Raw genomic sequence first — 12,898 nt, forward strand, 5'->3', positions numbered from 1 at the left:
TTTTATATAATTTCACATCAACAAAAATAGGTAATCGATGACAACATGCATTTTCTAGGATCAAATACTATTTCGTAATCGCTTTTCCTAAATGATTGTGTGAACCAATGAGTTCATCAGAGACTATTCACACCAAACTATTCAGTGACTTCGACAATCATTCAGAATTATCATCACAAGTCCAGGCACATTGACTTATAACGGTTTAATGCTTGTAATTCGTGTCCTTGTATACTTTTCCGAGGACAAACATACTTGCAATAATATCAACGGAACCACTACTTTTATTTAAAAATCAGCGATCGATCTTGACTTTACATAATATTTACATAATACAAGTTTTCTTAGAAAAGTAACCAACAACCACCTGTTATTTCGAGCTTTTTTCTCGAAAATATTTAAAAAGGCGTTCTAAAAAAGTTTTAAAAAAGGGAATTTTTTTCGAAGGCATAAACTGAGCATTAATAGCTTGAATATTCAAAAAAATAAAGAAAACTTTGACTGTCTATCATAGAAGCCTTCTTTTCCAGTGAAACCAACAATGTTGCTGATTTATTAAATTCGATGATAGGAAATCAGGAACCATACACCCTTTTTATGGTGAAAACAAAAGCTAAACCGGAATTTATTATCCGGAAAACAACATTTTCAGTCGAATAAGGAAAATCCTTTGAGATGCTGAAAATCAAAACTTTGTCTTGGTTTTTTTTATAGGCAATCATATTTCCTTAAATAACAAGACTTTGTTGAAAATCAACCATAAAAGTTAAGTTATCTCGAAAAAAATATGTGTGAGAATATAACTAATGAATACAAAACTGACAAATGTAGGTACATATGATTTATGTTCTATGAAGATTACAAACAATACTTTGACTTGTAGTATTTTACACAATTGTTGGTTCATTCACATGTGCCAAATGGATGAAGTATCACAAATATGTACCTTTATCCAGACATTTTTTCTGTTCACAGTAATCGCGGAACAATGTAGATATTACCTCTAAAAGTCTGATGATTTTTAGTTTTTAGTCAGATTAATTTACTTCTCGTCGGAACCATTGACCACACAAACATTAAAATTAAGTTGCTATTTAAATGGCATATAATTGAGATAAAGGTACATATTCTACAATTTGCGTTTTTTATATTGTAAATAAATATTTTGAATGAAATATGACATACATCCATTTCAAGAAACAAAATTAGGTCGCCCTTGCTCTACTCTTTGTGGCCAATACTTCAACAACATAAAAGGGTATTGGTCGAGGCAAACACCATATGTAGTTATTAGTCTGACGAAACCAACAATGGTTGACATTAATTATAGATACATATGTTTTTCCCTCAGCTTTCTAGAATTGGGTGTTTAGACCCAGATCTGTTTCATATTTTTTGGACCCGGTACGATTAAGATTTTATCTTTTTGTTTATACATCTGTCTACAACTAGTGTTAGATGTCATATTTAAAGTTTAACCTCTAGATTTATTTCATTTTCTTTTTTATGATGTCGTTTGGTTGTTGTTTAATTGACGCGTACTCAATTTCAAACACATATAAAGTATTATGCTTTCTCATTTTTTAGGAGTCAAAAACTAGTTATAAATGTTAACCGTAATGACTCGATCAGTATGTTTTAATTGATAAGTATGATAAGTATGATAAGTATGTTTTAAAAATTGAATGTTTGAAAATCATATTATATGTAGTGTTTCATTTTCATATTATTTTTTTTGTTAATTTTTAACTTAAGCTGCCACTCTTAAGTTGTTACGATACCCCACCATCGCCCTATCCAGCGTTCCCTCTTTTTTCAATTGACCTGTTAATGTGTTGTTTGGATTATTCTCGTCCTTAACAAACATGAAATAATTGTCACTTGACGTTAGCAAGCAACAATCAATCAATCCTTTAAAAACCCTCTTATAATAAAAACGCATCTAACTTTGATTTTAGTAATTGTTTCAAATACAAAATTCGTATTGAACCTAAATCACTTTTAAGTACATGTATTTTGAAAGTGTATCAATTATCTAAATAACCATTTTCTAATTGAAACGATTTTCTCTTCCTGTGAAACACTTTTAGTTGATATAAACATAACCGTCTCTATTATTAGTGGCCTAATATTTTGTTCAATATTTACTATTGCGTAACATAATATTTCCTTTACATCCGTGAGTTGAATAGGAAATGACAGTGACATTTTTAACATATACGTGTCAAGGTTACAACTATAAGTTGTAAGTGACGTTTGTGTTTTAATTGAGCGGAAAATTGACGATGCAGCAAGTTTTGATTAGAAGTTGTCGCCTTTTGATTGGCTACACATTATCAAATAAAGAGCATTGAATCTGTTACTAAAGTACAGTACTATGTTTTTTATTTATATACATTGTTGTCACAGTAAGAAATATATCGAACGGAACATGTAATCCGTATAAGGTTGAAATTTGAGTTATGCTACATGATATTATTTAGATTGCGTCATAACAAGTAATAAAAGTCGACTTAAATAACGACGTTCTTCTTTACAGCAATACATAGAGATCTTTCGTTAATCTTACAATTATATACTATATTATACATCAAAATTCAGTTAATAAAAATGAATGAAAATTTGATCAAAAATAGCAAGCGAAAAATCGCAATCCACATAAAGAGGATAAAATAATCAACGAAATACTTCGCAGGTAGAGGAACAACTTTAATCGATTCATGGGTGAACTTAGTTGACACGAAAAATCAAATTAGCCATGCCCCACTGGTGACACACTTATATAATAAATACGGAAATCATAGATACGTCATGAATTAGGAAGAACACAAATATTGATTGTAGCGACAACACGCAGATACCTGCCACATTAACAGAATGTGTTGTCTTGTTGTCAGCGAACTTATGCGCAAATCTTCATGAAACATTATATCTGAAGTGTTGCACCAACATAGGGATATATATATCCATGTAGCACAGATACAGTTGCAATTTTGCTACATGAAAATGAAAAATTCACAATGAAATAAATAATTTCAATAAAAAAGTCATGTTAGCCTTTGTGAGGTTTTTTTCTCAACTGTCAATCTCAATTTCTATGTGTAGAATAACATAATACATTGCTAACCTTGCTGTTTTGTTGCATCTCACATTTCTTATTCGGGCGGATAGATGTCATCATCGTTATCTTCTTTCAAAAGAAACGGTTAGACGTTAAAAGAAGCATGTTTCTGAAAACACCTGCATAAGGAGGACAATGCAATCTATAGTTAACATGGATAATCTGTCTTCTGTACCTATAAGGTCTACATGCACGATATCAATTATATATATATATCTTCTGATCAGCTGTCGATGTTTTAGCGCCGTCTTGTCGAGCGGCATTGTTTTCCTTTGATGTTTTGATATACTACCTTTAATTAAATGAAATAAAAGATAACTCTCAAGTTAATAATTTTAGACCGTTGAGGTGGTATTTTTCTGCTATTTTATTATAATTTTTATTGTAGCTTTTCGTTATTATAAGCGCTTTATAGACAGGTTGAAAATAGTACATGCATGATTTAAATGTATCGTAAAAGTTAGAGTCTCACTTTTCAAAGCTTGCGTGTGTGAAATTATTTGTACCAAGAAGAAGTATAAACGCGAGGCTCGGAAAAATTTGCGGTTAAAATCGTAAATTTTGCATGGACTTGAAGCTTTTATTTGTGATCAGCCTTTACTTGGCTAATATAACATTGTTATTCACTTAGTTTATCTTTATTGTATATTGGTGTTCATGTTACAAATTTAAAAACCTTCAGTGATTTATAATTTAATTATAACCATTGTTCTTAAAATGTGCTTGGTCGTTATCCATTGGTATGGCTTTTCTTTACCAATAGATCTTTAACCGTTGGTAAGGAGTCCTAACCCATGACTTCATGGTTAAAGACAGGTGATGTTTTTTTTTAATTTCTTCTCAACCCGTTCGCACAAATATTTGCCGCTAGACGTTAATCAGCCCGTAATAATCACTAATAATTCTTTGTTAACATATTAAATTAGTGTGCCATGGCCGCAATGTTTTTCTTTTTATAAATCTACAGTAATTTTCCTGTCGATACGTAATAGTCAAAACTAGTTATAATACATTATAACTGACATAACTTCATAGCAACGGAAAATGTACAAAAAGTTACAACTATAACCAATTGCAACCGTAGAATTTTTGAGAAAATATACAAATTAGTTGGTGCAGTCTGTATAGCTAGTCTGGTGAGATTTAATTAATATACCCGTTGCTACAATATAAAAAGAGATACTGTGTGAAGTTTATATTTTATGTGCATTGCGTTGGCAAGTAAAACTGTTAATCTTTATAGAAACTTTCCCAAAACATTCCCCTCCTAACTTGGTCAAGTGAAATGCCATCTTTCATATATATTTTTTTTTTCTGCAATTACTTTGTAGCTATACATTGAATTTCCGTATCGTTAAATTAAATACCTGTAGACCTTGCATCAAAAATACATATACAATGTATAAAAATTGCCGAAAATATAAAATTTATTTGTAAGAGCTAAGCTTTATAATCAGATTTCTTTCCATCGAATTTATAATGAAAACATTACAGAATAATAAATATGTATTATAAATTAATCTTTTATTTTTATCCCAATCTCAAAGTTCTTCCTAACTATGCGATCGTATGAAATTTATATATTTCGGTTTGAATTTCATGAGAGAAAAAACTCAAAGCGTTCAAAAGTTCTAAAAATCAAAGCTTCCGTTGAATATGTATCAGTTCACTAGTTTTGGTATACCCTTATCGCTTAAATAAGACATGCGTGTTCGGGACTATGTTTGATGAAATGTTAGTTCACTGGTATTGGTATACCCTCAGGCCCGTAGCCAGGAATTTCCAAAGGGGGGTTCGTTGGACTCATGAACTCGACTTTAACAGTCACAATTTGAACAAAACGTTGACTTTAACAGTGCTTATTTGATTTCAAGGGGGGTTCGTCCGAAACCCCCGAACCCCCCCCCCCCCCCCTGGCTACGGGTATGACCCTAATCGCTTAAATAAGACATGCCTCAAGTATGGCTGTGCGGGGGAGACTTTCCCCTAAATATTTCACAGACAATCTATACATGTTCCACCCACGAAACTGACCTTAACAGCAATAAAACAAAATCAATATGCCTGTATAGACCATTTAACTTCCTTTTATTAAAGTCCACCTTAAATTACCTTTGACGGGTTATTAAACCAAGAGGTGACCATTAATGTGGTCACAGGAAATGTAACAGCATTGTGGGAGTAATGTGATCACAGGAAATGTAACAGCATTGTGGGAGTAATGGTGTAGTGTATTGATACAACTACACTTGATTATTATTGTCATTAATTGCTTGTCTTAGAACAATTACATTGTGTAAATGCGTTAAAACGGATAACAACTATCTAAGGATAACTTGTTCCCCTAGCTGCTTTATAATTTTTTTATAACACATTTGTTCTTTGGTTAACTTCATTTGCATTATGTATACTTTGGTTCAGACTAACAGTGAAAAGTTTCAAGTGCTCATTTAAGGAGTTGAAAAAATAGGCAGCATTCAAAACTCGTCAAGGCTAATCATCAAAGATGCATTTGTATATATCGTTAGTGACGATGCAAGAACAAAATTCATGTACACACAGCAAAGTAACAAATTTCCATTTGTTTAAACAATTAAGGTACCAGTCTTGTATTGCAACCCCAGTTTCCGGTTGAAAACATGGAGGGAAACAAAATAATCCATTTTTTTCTGATTTTTTTTCTGAACTCATTTTTTTCTGTTTGATTATAGACTTATGCTGAATTAAAACATATATGTAGATTTAAAAAAAATATTGCATCTTTTTGGGGATATCAAGTCAGGAAAGTGGATATCATGTTTACTGGAAGTGGTGCGGCCTAATAAAAAAAACTAACAGAAAGCAGAAAAAAATGTTTTGACTTCAGGGTTACGTAACTTTTTATTTTTCGTGGCATGACCCACTTTTTCTCTCTCTCGATTAAATCACAATTTCACATTAGTACATACATGATATGAACATGATTTTTTTTTCTTCTTTGTAGCATTTTTAAATTTTTAAATTTTCAAAGATCAGCTGTTTTGCATGTAAACGTAATAAGGTGCAGTCAATTACAAGACTACAACCTTAAATGTAATCAAATGCCTACATATCTTTTTCTTTTAGTGGCATCAGTCGCATTGTCATTTAATCCCTATTTCAAATCGATGACTTGCAATATTCGACAGAAGCCAAGTTGTTAAGTACAGCTATTTGTAAGATCCAGGCAGGGAGTGTTCCGTGTACAGGCGCGGATCCAGAAAAGGGGGGGGGGGGGGTTCCGGGGGTTGGACCCCCCTTTTTTTGGACGATCAATGCATTTGAATGGGGACATGTAATTGGAACCCCCCCCCCCCCCTTTTGTCCTGGGTTAGGAACCCCCCTTTTTTAAATGACTGGATCCGCCCCTGCGTGTAGGTCTTAGAACTTCTTTATTCTTATATGTAATGGACAGCTAAGATTAAAATAAAGTATTCAAGCTATTTTTTTTTAATTTTGTTGAATGGTGCTATGGAAACATGAAGCCATTTTTTTCTTGAATTTATGATGAAAATCGGAAAATGTCTGCTTTTTGGTTACTTAAAAGTTGGTTTGGTTATTGTGTGCAGCAGTTTCTGGTTGTCGTTGTCATTGCAATAGAACGGATTTTGCTATCATATACTGTAACAGTGTGTTTTGATCCATGCTACATTTTTTACTCTGAAACGATAATGTAGGAGATTTTTGTGTGTTACCTTTAAGAATAGGGGAATTCACAATGTAGGCTCACGGTACAACTCTCAGTAGCTATTCGACCATTAATAGTTCAAACTATCTGACAAATAAAGTCGTATAAGTGATGTGTTTATAAAGAGGTAAGCTCCGGGTGTGAGCCAGACTGGTTTTACCGATAGCATCTTAAATTTCAAGGTCAAAGAGGTAAATAAGATGTATATTATTTCAAAAACTAAATTAAAAGATGGTTCGAGCGAAAAGAAACTAGACATGTAACCAACCACTTTCTGTGTTTTTTCTGCTATACCCACCTTTGATTAGTTTAATACGGGAAGTTGTACAGTAGGCAAACCTATAACCACTGTAGTGCCAAAACGTAGGACTAAACATTTGTAAATCTAAATTATTGATAAGAAAGTCATACTTACTTACACTATTTTTCATAAGCACCCCTTTCTGAATTTGTGTGGTTTCTAACAAAAAATTTCTTTGGTCCTTATTTACACTGATGAAGCGTCACTGTTTCAATTTGCCGTATGGAATAACAGGCAAAAGTGTTAAAAATATTGCATTTAGCAAGATGTAATTTTCTTAATTCAATTTGATAAATCTGAAGAAAATTTGAAGTATATATCTCTTTCATGTAGAATATTATTTGTATCATTTTTCTGCCTCTTATAACAATGTAAATTGTCAAGAGTGTTACAAAATGTATTAACAAGTCCAAAGTCCAAATGTCACGATAAGAGGCTCTTTTATAGTTGCCTTTTGTTTCGTTTGACACTCGACTTGACTTAATTCAAAACATATTAAAAATGAACTCTAAAAATCGTCTAGTATCCAAACATGAAAAAAGGAAGTTGATAGGGTACATGGCAAGTGTTGTAAAATACTGCTAAAGGCTGTTATGTTTTTGAGATGTAGGTAAAAACATATAATCTCATATTTTTGTCCTCGTGTACTCACGTAAATGAAAATATCACTATTAAATTTCGGGCGTCCAGAACTATTTTCTTAATCCAAATCCAAATATCTGAAAGCCAAGGATGTATAAGACCTAAACACGTGAAGAGCTATAATAATAAGAGGGGTTGTATAAGACCTAAACACGTGAAGAGCTATAATAATAAGAGGGGTTGTATAAGACCTAAACACGTGAAGAGCTATAATAATAAGAGGGGTCTTAAGAATAGCCAACAGTCAACTTTGCCTAATGAAGCTTGAACCTTACTTGCATACAGTACTGGTGGAATTAACACAAGCAACATCAATGTTCTCAGTCGAGGCTATTCGTCATCATGTGTTTCGACCCCTAACTCGTTACACTCTCAGGGTAGGGGGTCCACAGTGGTGGTCAATCACTGCGCATTGGTGGTGGGTTTCCAGCTATTACTGTCTCTCTTCATCCATATCTGGCTAGATGCTTTCTCTGCTGCTTTGTCCAGTTTCTGAATTGCTGCTCTCCCATGCCAGCCTGACTGTTTTCTGAATAACTTCGTAATTTTTCAACAGATAATTTCAGAAAAGTGTGTTGTAAACCATATACCAGTACAACAACCAATTTCCGAGGTCTGTAGGTAGCGTACTCGCCAAAAACAAAATAGATTTCCAAACGCAAACGTCATGGATTATTGTCACATTAGTTGTTATACCACATCTCTATATATTTCATATATCAACAAATAGACAAACTATACGTAAAATGTAAACATTGGCACTAAAATGATTTATATTGGACTCTTTAAAACTATTGATTATCGCTACGAGAATTGTTATTTTGAAATATGATTGACAAACTAAAACCGCTTTCTTGGAAATTACACTTTAGAAAACACTTTATATCTTAAAAAGCTAAAGTACAGCTTTGGTTTTGCTAACTTACTTGGACAAAACATAGTTTAAAATGTTTGCTTACAATTAAATGATTCTGGAATAACCTTTTATTAGGAACGCTTGAAAATATAATTGGTCCGGATGGATCCAGGATTTATGAAAAGAGGGGGGCGTTATTCCCGATAATTTAAAATATATATAGCTTTTTTGGGACGATTATATATTAAAAGCTTATTTATGTCTTGAAAAACACAATATTGTTTAAGCAATCAAATGTGGACCGTACTCCCTATACGCCCCCTGGATCCGCCACTGAATAAAAGTTTACTGTAATAATAAAATAACTTTCCATCCTTCAAATACATACTGAAAAAGAAACTAGTAGTACAATATATGTTCATATGCACTCATACATTTATATATATATATTGATCTGGCTTAAGAACTATAGTTATTTATAAAATTAATCCTATGGAATGTTTACTGCTTATTTTTATGGATCACATTTTATCTTCCTTATTTATTGTCCAATATTGCATTATTATTGAATGAGTTAAAAAGTTAAATGCTTTAATCTATTAAATGTAGTAGGAGTATTAACTTAGATAGCATCAATTGTTAAGGTCATAAATTCAAATATCAATATACGCAGTGACAGAGGTTTCGTGATTAAGAAGGTAATCGTATGCAAAAAGATCAAAACAATTTCCCACTAACACCATTGATTATTAACTACTTTAAGTCGGTTGTGCATGTAAAACCAGAGATGTACTACACAATTATTTTCACACTTGCTATTATACTGTTTAATGCAGTTAAAATAGTGCACGATTTAATATATCTAGTATGTCTCCGAGAGAAAGTATTGGACCTTGTACAGCCAATGGAATTGTTCGTACTATTAAAAGATAGCGTGTAGTCCTAGTAATTTATAGTTAATATATACTGTCAAACGTTACTTATGATGTGTAAATGTGTAAAGAAAACAAAAAAGACATCTTAATTTGACAGCTAGTACAACATATGATGACTATATATAGATTTACCTATTCATAATTTACTCTGCCGTATCTAATTGGTTAACACTTCAACTAATACGCTCCGCTTCACATATTTATACAAGTCAATGAATTAAAGCCTTCCGATACGTCAGGTCATTATCAGCCAATGAAAATGCTGATATACATATAAGTGCGTTTTATTGGATTGAAACAAAACACATGCACGTGCCATAAACTTAAAGTATATTTTTTTCATTTTATAGGAAAACCGCCAACATATCAAAGGACGAATCACGTGGAGAAATATAACCAAAACATGCCAACGGCCGGTACCGGTGGACAAGTAAGTACCTTATGCATGGAACCAGCTCAATATAATGTATCTCTCAAAGCAGCATGATGTTCATTCAAAGGAACAGTGAGTGCGAAAAGGTACTGTGTTGTATCTTCATAAGCATCATGCATTCGTGCAAGTTTATTGCATTGGACTTGTATGCTTATAATTTATTTCTTGCTTTTTGTAGTTTTAAAAACTTTTTACAATGCAACTTTACTTAACTTATTTAATAGCTTCTTTTGCATAATTTTTGGCTTTAATGACATGTATGCTTCAACTTTGTTGTTTTATTTTACAGTTTTGCAGCATGCTTGACGACATTGAACATTTATCGCAACATCCACCTTACTTTAGCGAATTTCCTACACACGAAAGAATGAATTTTGAATTTGCAGATATTTTATGTGATTCTTATACAGACGCTGCACGCGCAGAAAAGCGACAATTGCCATCTGATTTCGGATACTATCAAGATACAAATTATTGTGCTAACACAAACAAAGGGTCAATGAGTAGAACCTGTAGTATGTCCAGCGATGAAAATCAACTTGAGACAATCGGAGATATTCAGTATAACAACTGCTGCACAAACGAATCAGACCTTAATCAACATTCAATGAAGCCATTTAATGTGTGCAACACTGCGAACAGAATGTGCAATAACAGTGACGTACTGTGCAATAGTTCAGAACGTGTGTGCAATAATGTGGAAAGATTGTGCAGTTCTAATGATAGAATATGTAACAATCCAGAACAACAATTGTGCAGCAATACCGAAAGGACATGCACCAATACAAACAGAATATACAATGTTTCTCCACCTGGTAAGCAGATTTTGCAAATTTTTATTTAAAGCTTATATATAATGCTTGTTTGATATTTGCATGCATTTCGTTTACTAAATCATAAATCGCCACACAAATACATATTTTGTACATCAAACGTAACTCCTAAAGCTATGGATCTTGTATACCCTTTAACACATAACATTTTAATATATTGCGTAGTAACGGTACAGAAATGATAGAAGTACCGATGGTTTTATGCATTTATGTAAACCCTTCCTATAATCAGAAGTCATTTATAATCAACTATTAAGAAGCATATAAGTAAGGTACATGTAAGCACTGTAAGAGGAAGAAGAAACCTTTAAAAGCGAAATGAAATTTTTTGAGACTTTGGATCTTTGGTTGAAGTCTTTTCGGACGTTAGTGTTATTGTGATTATCATTATACTTGAATAGACTATAGGTGTCTGGGTGGCGTTAACATGATAGCTACTAATGGACCAAAAACAACATTATTAAACGCGGGTATGGACTGGGCAGTCTTCTTTTTTTCTGTATTTTTTTTTAATTATTATTGGGGCCTTTTTGTTCTTTATTTCTTTACCTATTATTCTCTATTCTTTATATTTTAGCACTCCATTATTTTTTTTCGTGATTTTTTTGGCCCATTTTACATATCCCTTAAATGTTAAGACCAATTCAGAAATATAGACCCTAATTACTACATGTCTTAGTAAATTAAAAAAAAACTTGCCATTCCATATTTGTGTGCTACAGGGATTATTGGACATTCTAATCATCGCTGCTGTTTCAATGAATGATAAAGATGTTCGAACAATGATACTTATACAGATCGTACATGCAAATTAGACAGTGACGTCACACAAATGGTTTTCCAACTCTATAAATAGATAATCTCGTAATATGCAAAGGGACTGTATTCAACTTTGAAGCAGATGTTTGCTCTAGTTTAATAATTTCTAAATAGCGTTACACCATCGAGATTACGCGTTATATTGGATTATGTAACGAAACTCCATAACTAGATCAGCGTACCTTGTATAAAACCCTTAAGTTATGGTACTGATACACAAACTTAATGTAACCTGTAATTTTGCATTAAATGTCTATTAAGTTAAATGATATTTGAGTTAGCAATTTAATGTAGTGGAAGATCAAATATTATCAAATATATTATTCAGGTATATAAATTATTTTTTAACCTTAATCTTTATGTCAACACCTGGCAACATTTGCTACCAAGAACAAATCTTTGTTCATCCAAAGCAAGTGTTGACACGCTTTTGTAAGTCGGTTAAATGAAGCTTAAGTTGTAGACATCATGAACCGATATGTAATACCCCCACTTGACAACTGATTTTGGTATTTAATCCCAATTTCGATGAAACAATGAGAATATTTATCAAATATTTCTCGTCATCTTGTCTGTTACTACATTTTGAGTCGCTTATCACCCTGAAAACAATGCTTAATATATATCTCTAACGGTGATTATTATTTGCAATGTATCAGTAGGTTTATAGAGTTATCATGATAAATGTCTAGGTACGGAGCTTCAGAGACATTTAGAAATAGGGTATTTAGAAAAGAGTTAATAAACTAGGATCGAGACAGAGATATGTAAGTCCTTGAAATAATTAATTTAAATAATTGCACAAAATGAAATATTAAAAAAAGAGACTGAAAATGTCCATGTAGTTTATAGAGCTGTAAAAAGTGTTTTACCTTTTGTGTCATTCTGTACCAAGATAAAAGTCCTTGTGAAAGAAAAGACACAAAAACCTTACTAGACACAGTTTAGTAGTATTTGAAAATTTCCATAATAAAATTAAGGCAGGTTAAATCACATTCTATCAATTGTTTTATGGATATTTCAGTTTTAATAATATCTTTAACCCCTTTTTATTTCAAATTTACAAAGACTGGAGTATTCAGACAAAATCGATCTTAGATGGTTTGGTTAGTTTATATGACCCATTTATATTTTTCCTCGTATAAATATATCTATATATAAGACATCCTCAACATTTATTTCTGAATGTTCATAACTAGAGTAAATTCCTTAAAGAAGCAACACGGTTTTCTTTACTCTGGTAGTGTTCAAT

General features: G+C 32.3%; 1 protein-coding gene across 4 annotated transcripts in view; it reads left to right on the top strand.

Moving 5' to 3' along the window:
- LOC139481348 (ETS-related transcription factor Elf-3-like) overlaps positions 1 to 12,898 on the top strand; it is a 45,997-nt gene that overhangs the window by 26,847 nt on the left and 6,252 nt on the right. For 3 of the 4 annotated variants that reach the window (XM_071264608.1, XM_071264607.1, XM_071264606.1), the window contains exons 2-3: positions 9,912 to 9,991; positions 10,284 to 10,809. In XM_071264608.1, coding sequence (XP_071120709.1) covers positions 9,912 to 9,991; positions 10,284 to 10,809 — 606 coding nt within the window. Of the gene's footprint in view, positions 1 to 9,911; positions 10,081 to 10,283; positions 10,810 to 12,898 lie in introns of those variants that run through there. The other variant, XM_071264609.1, reaches the window with a different exon arrangement.

Source organism: Mytilus edulis, chromosome 7 (genome assembly GCF_963676685.1).
Source record: "Mytilus edulis chromosome 7, xbMytEdul2.2, whole genome shotgun sequence".
Lineage (NCBI taxonomy): Eukaryota > Metazoa > Mollusca > Bivalvia > Mytilida > Mytilidae > Mytilus > Mytilus edulis.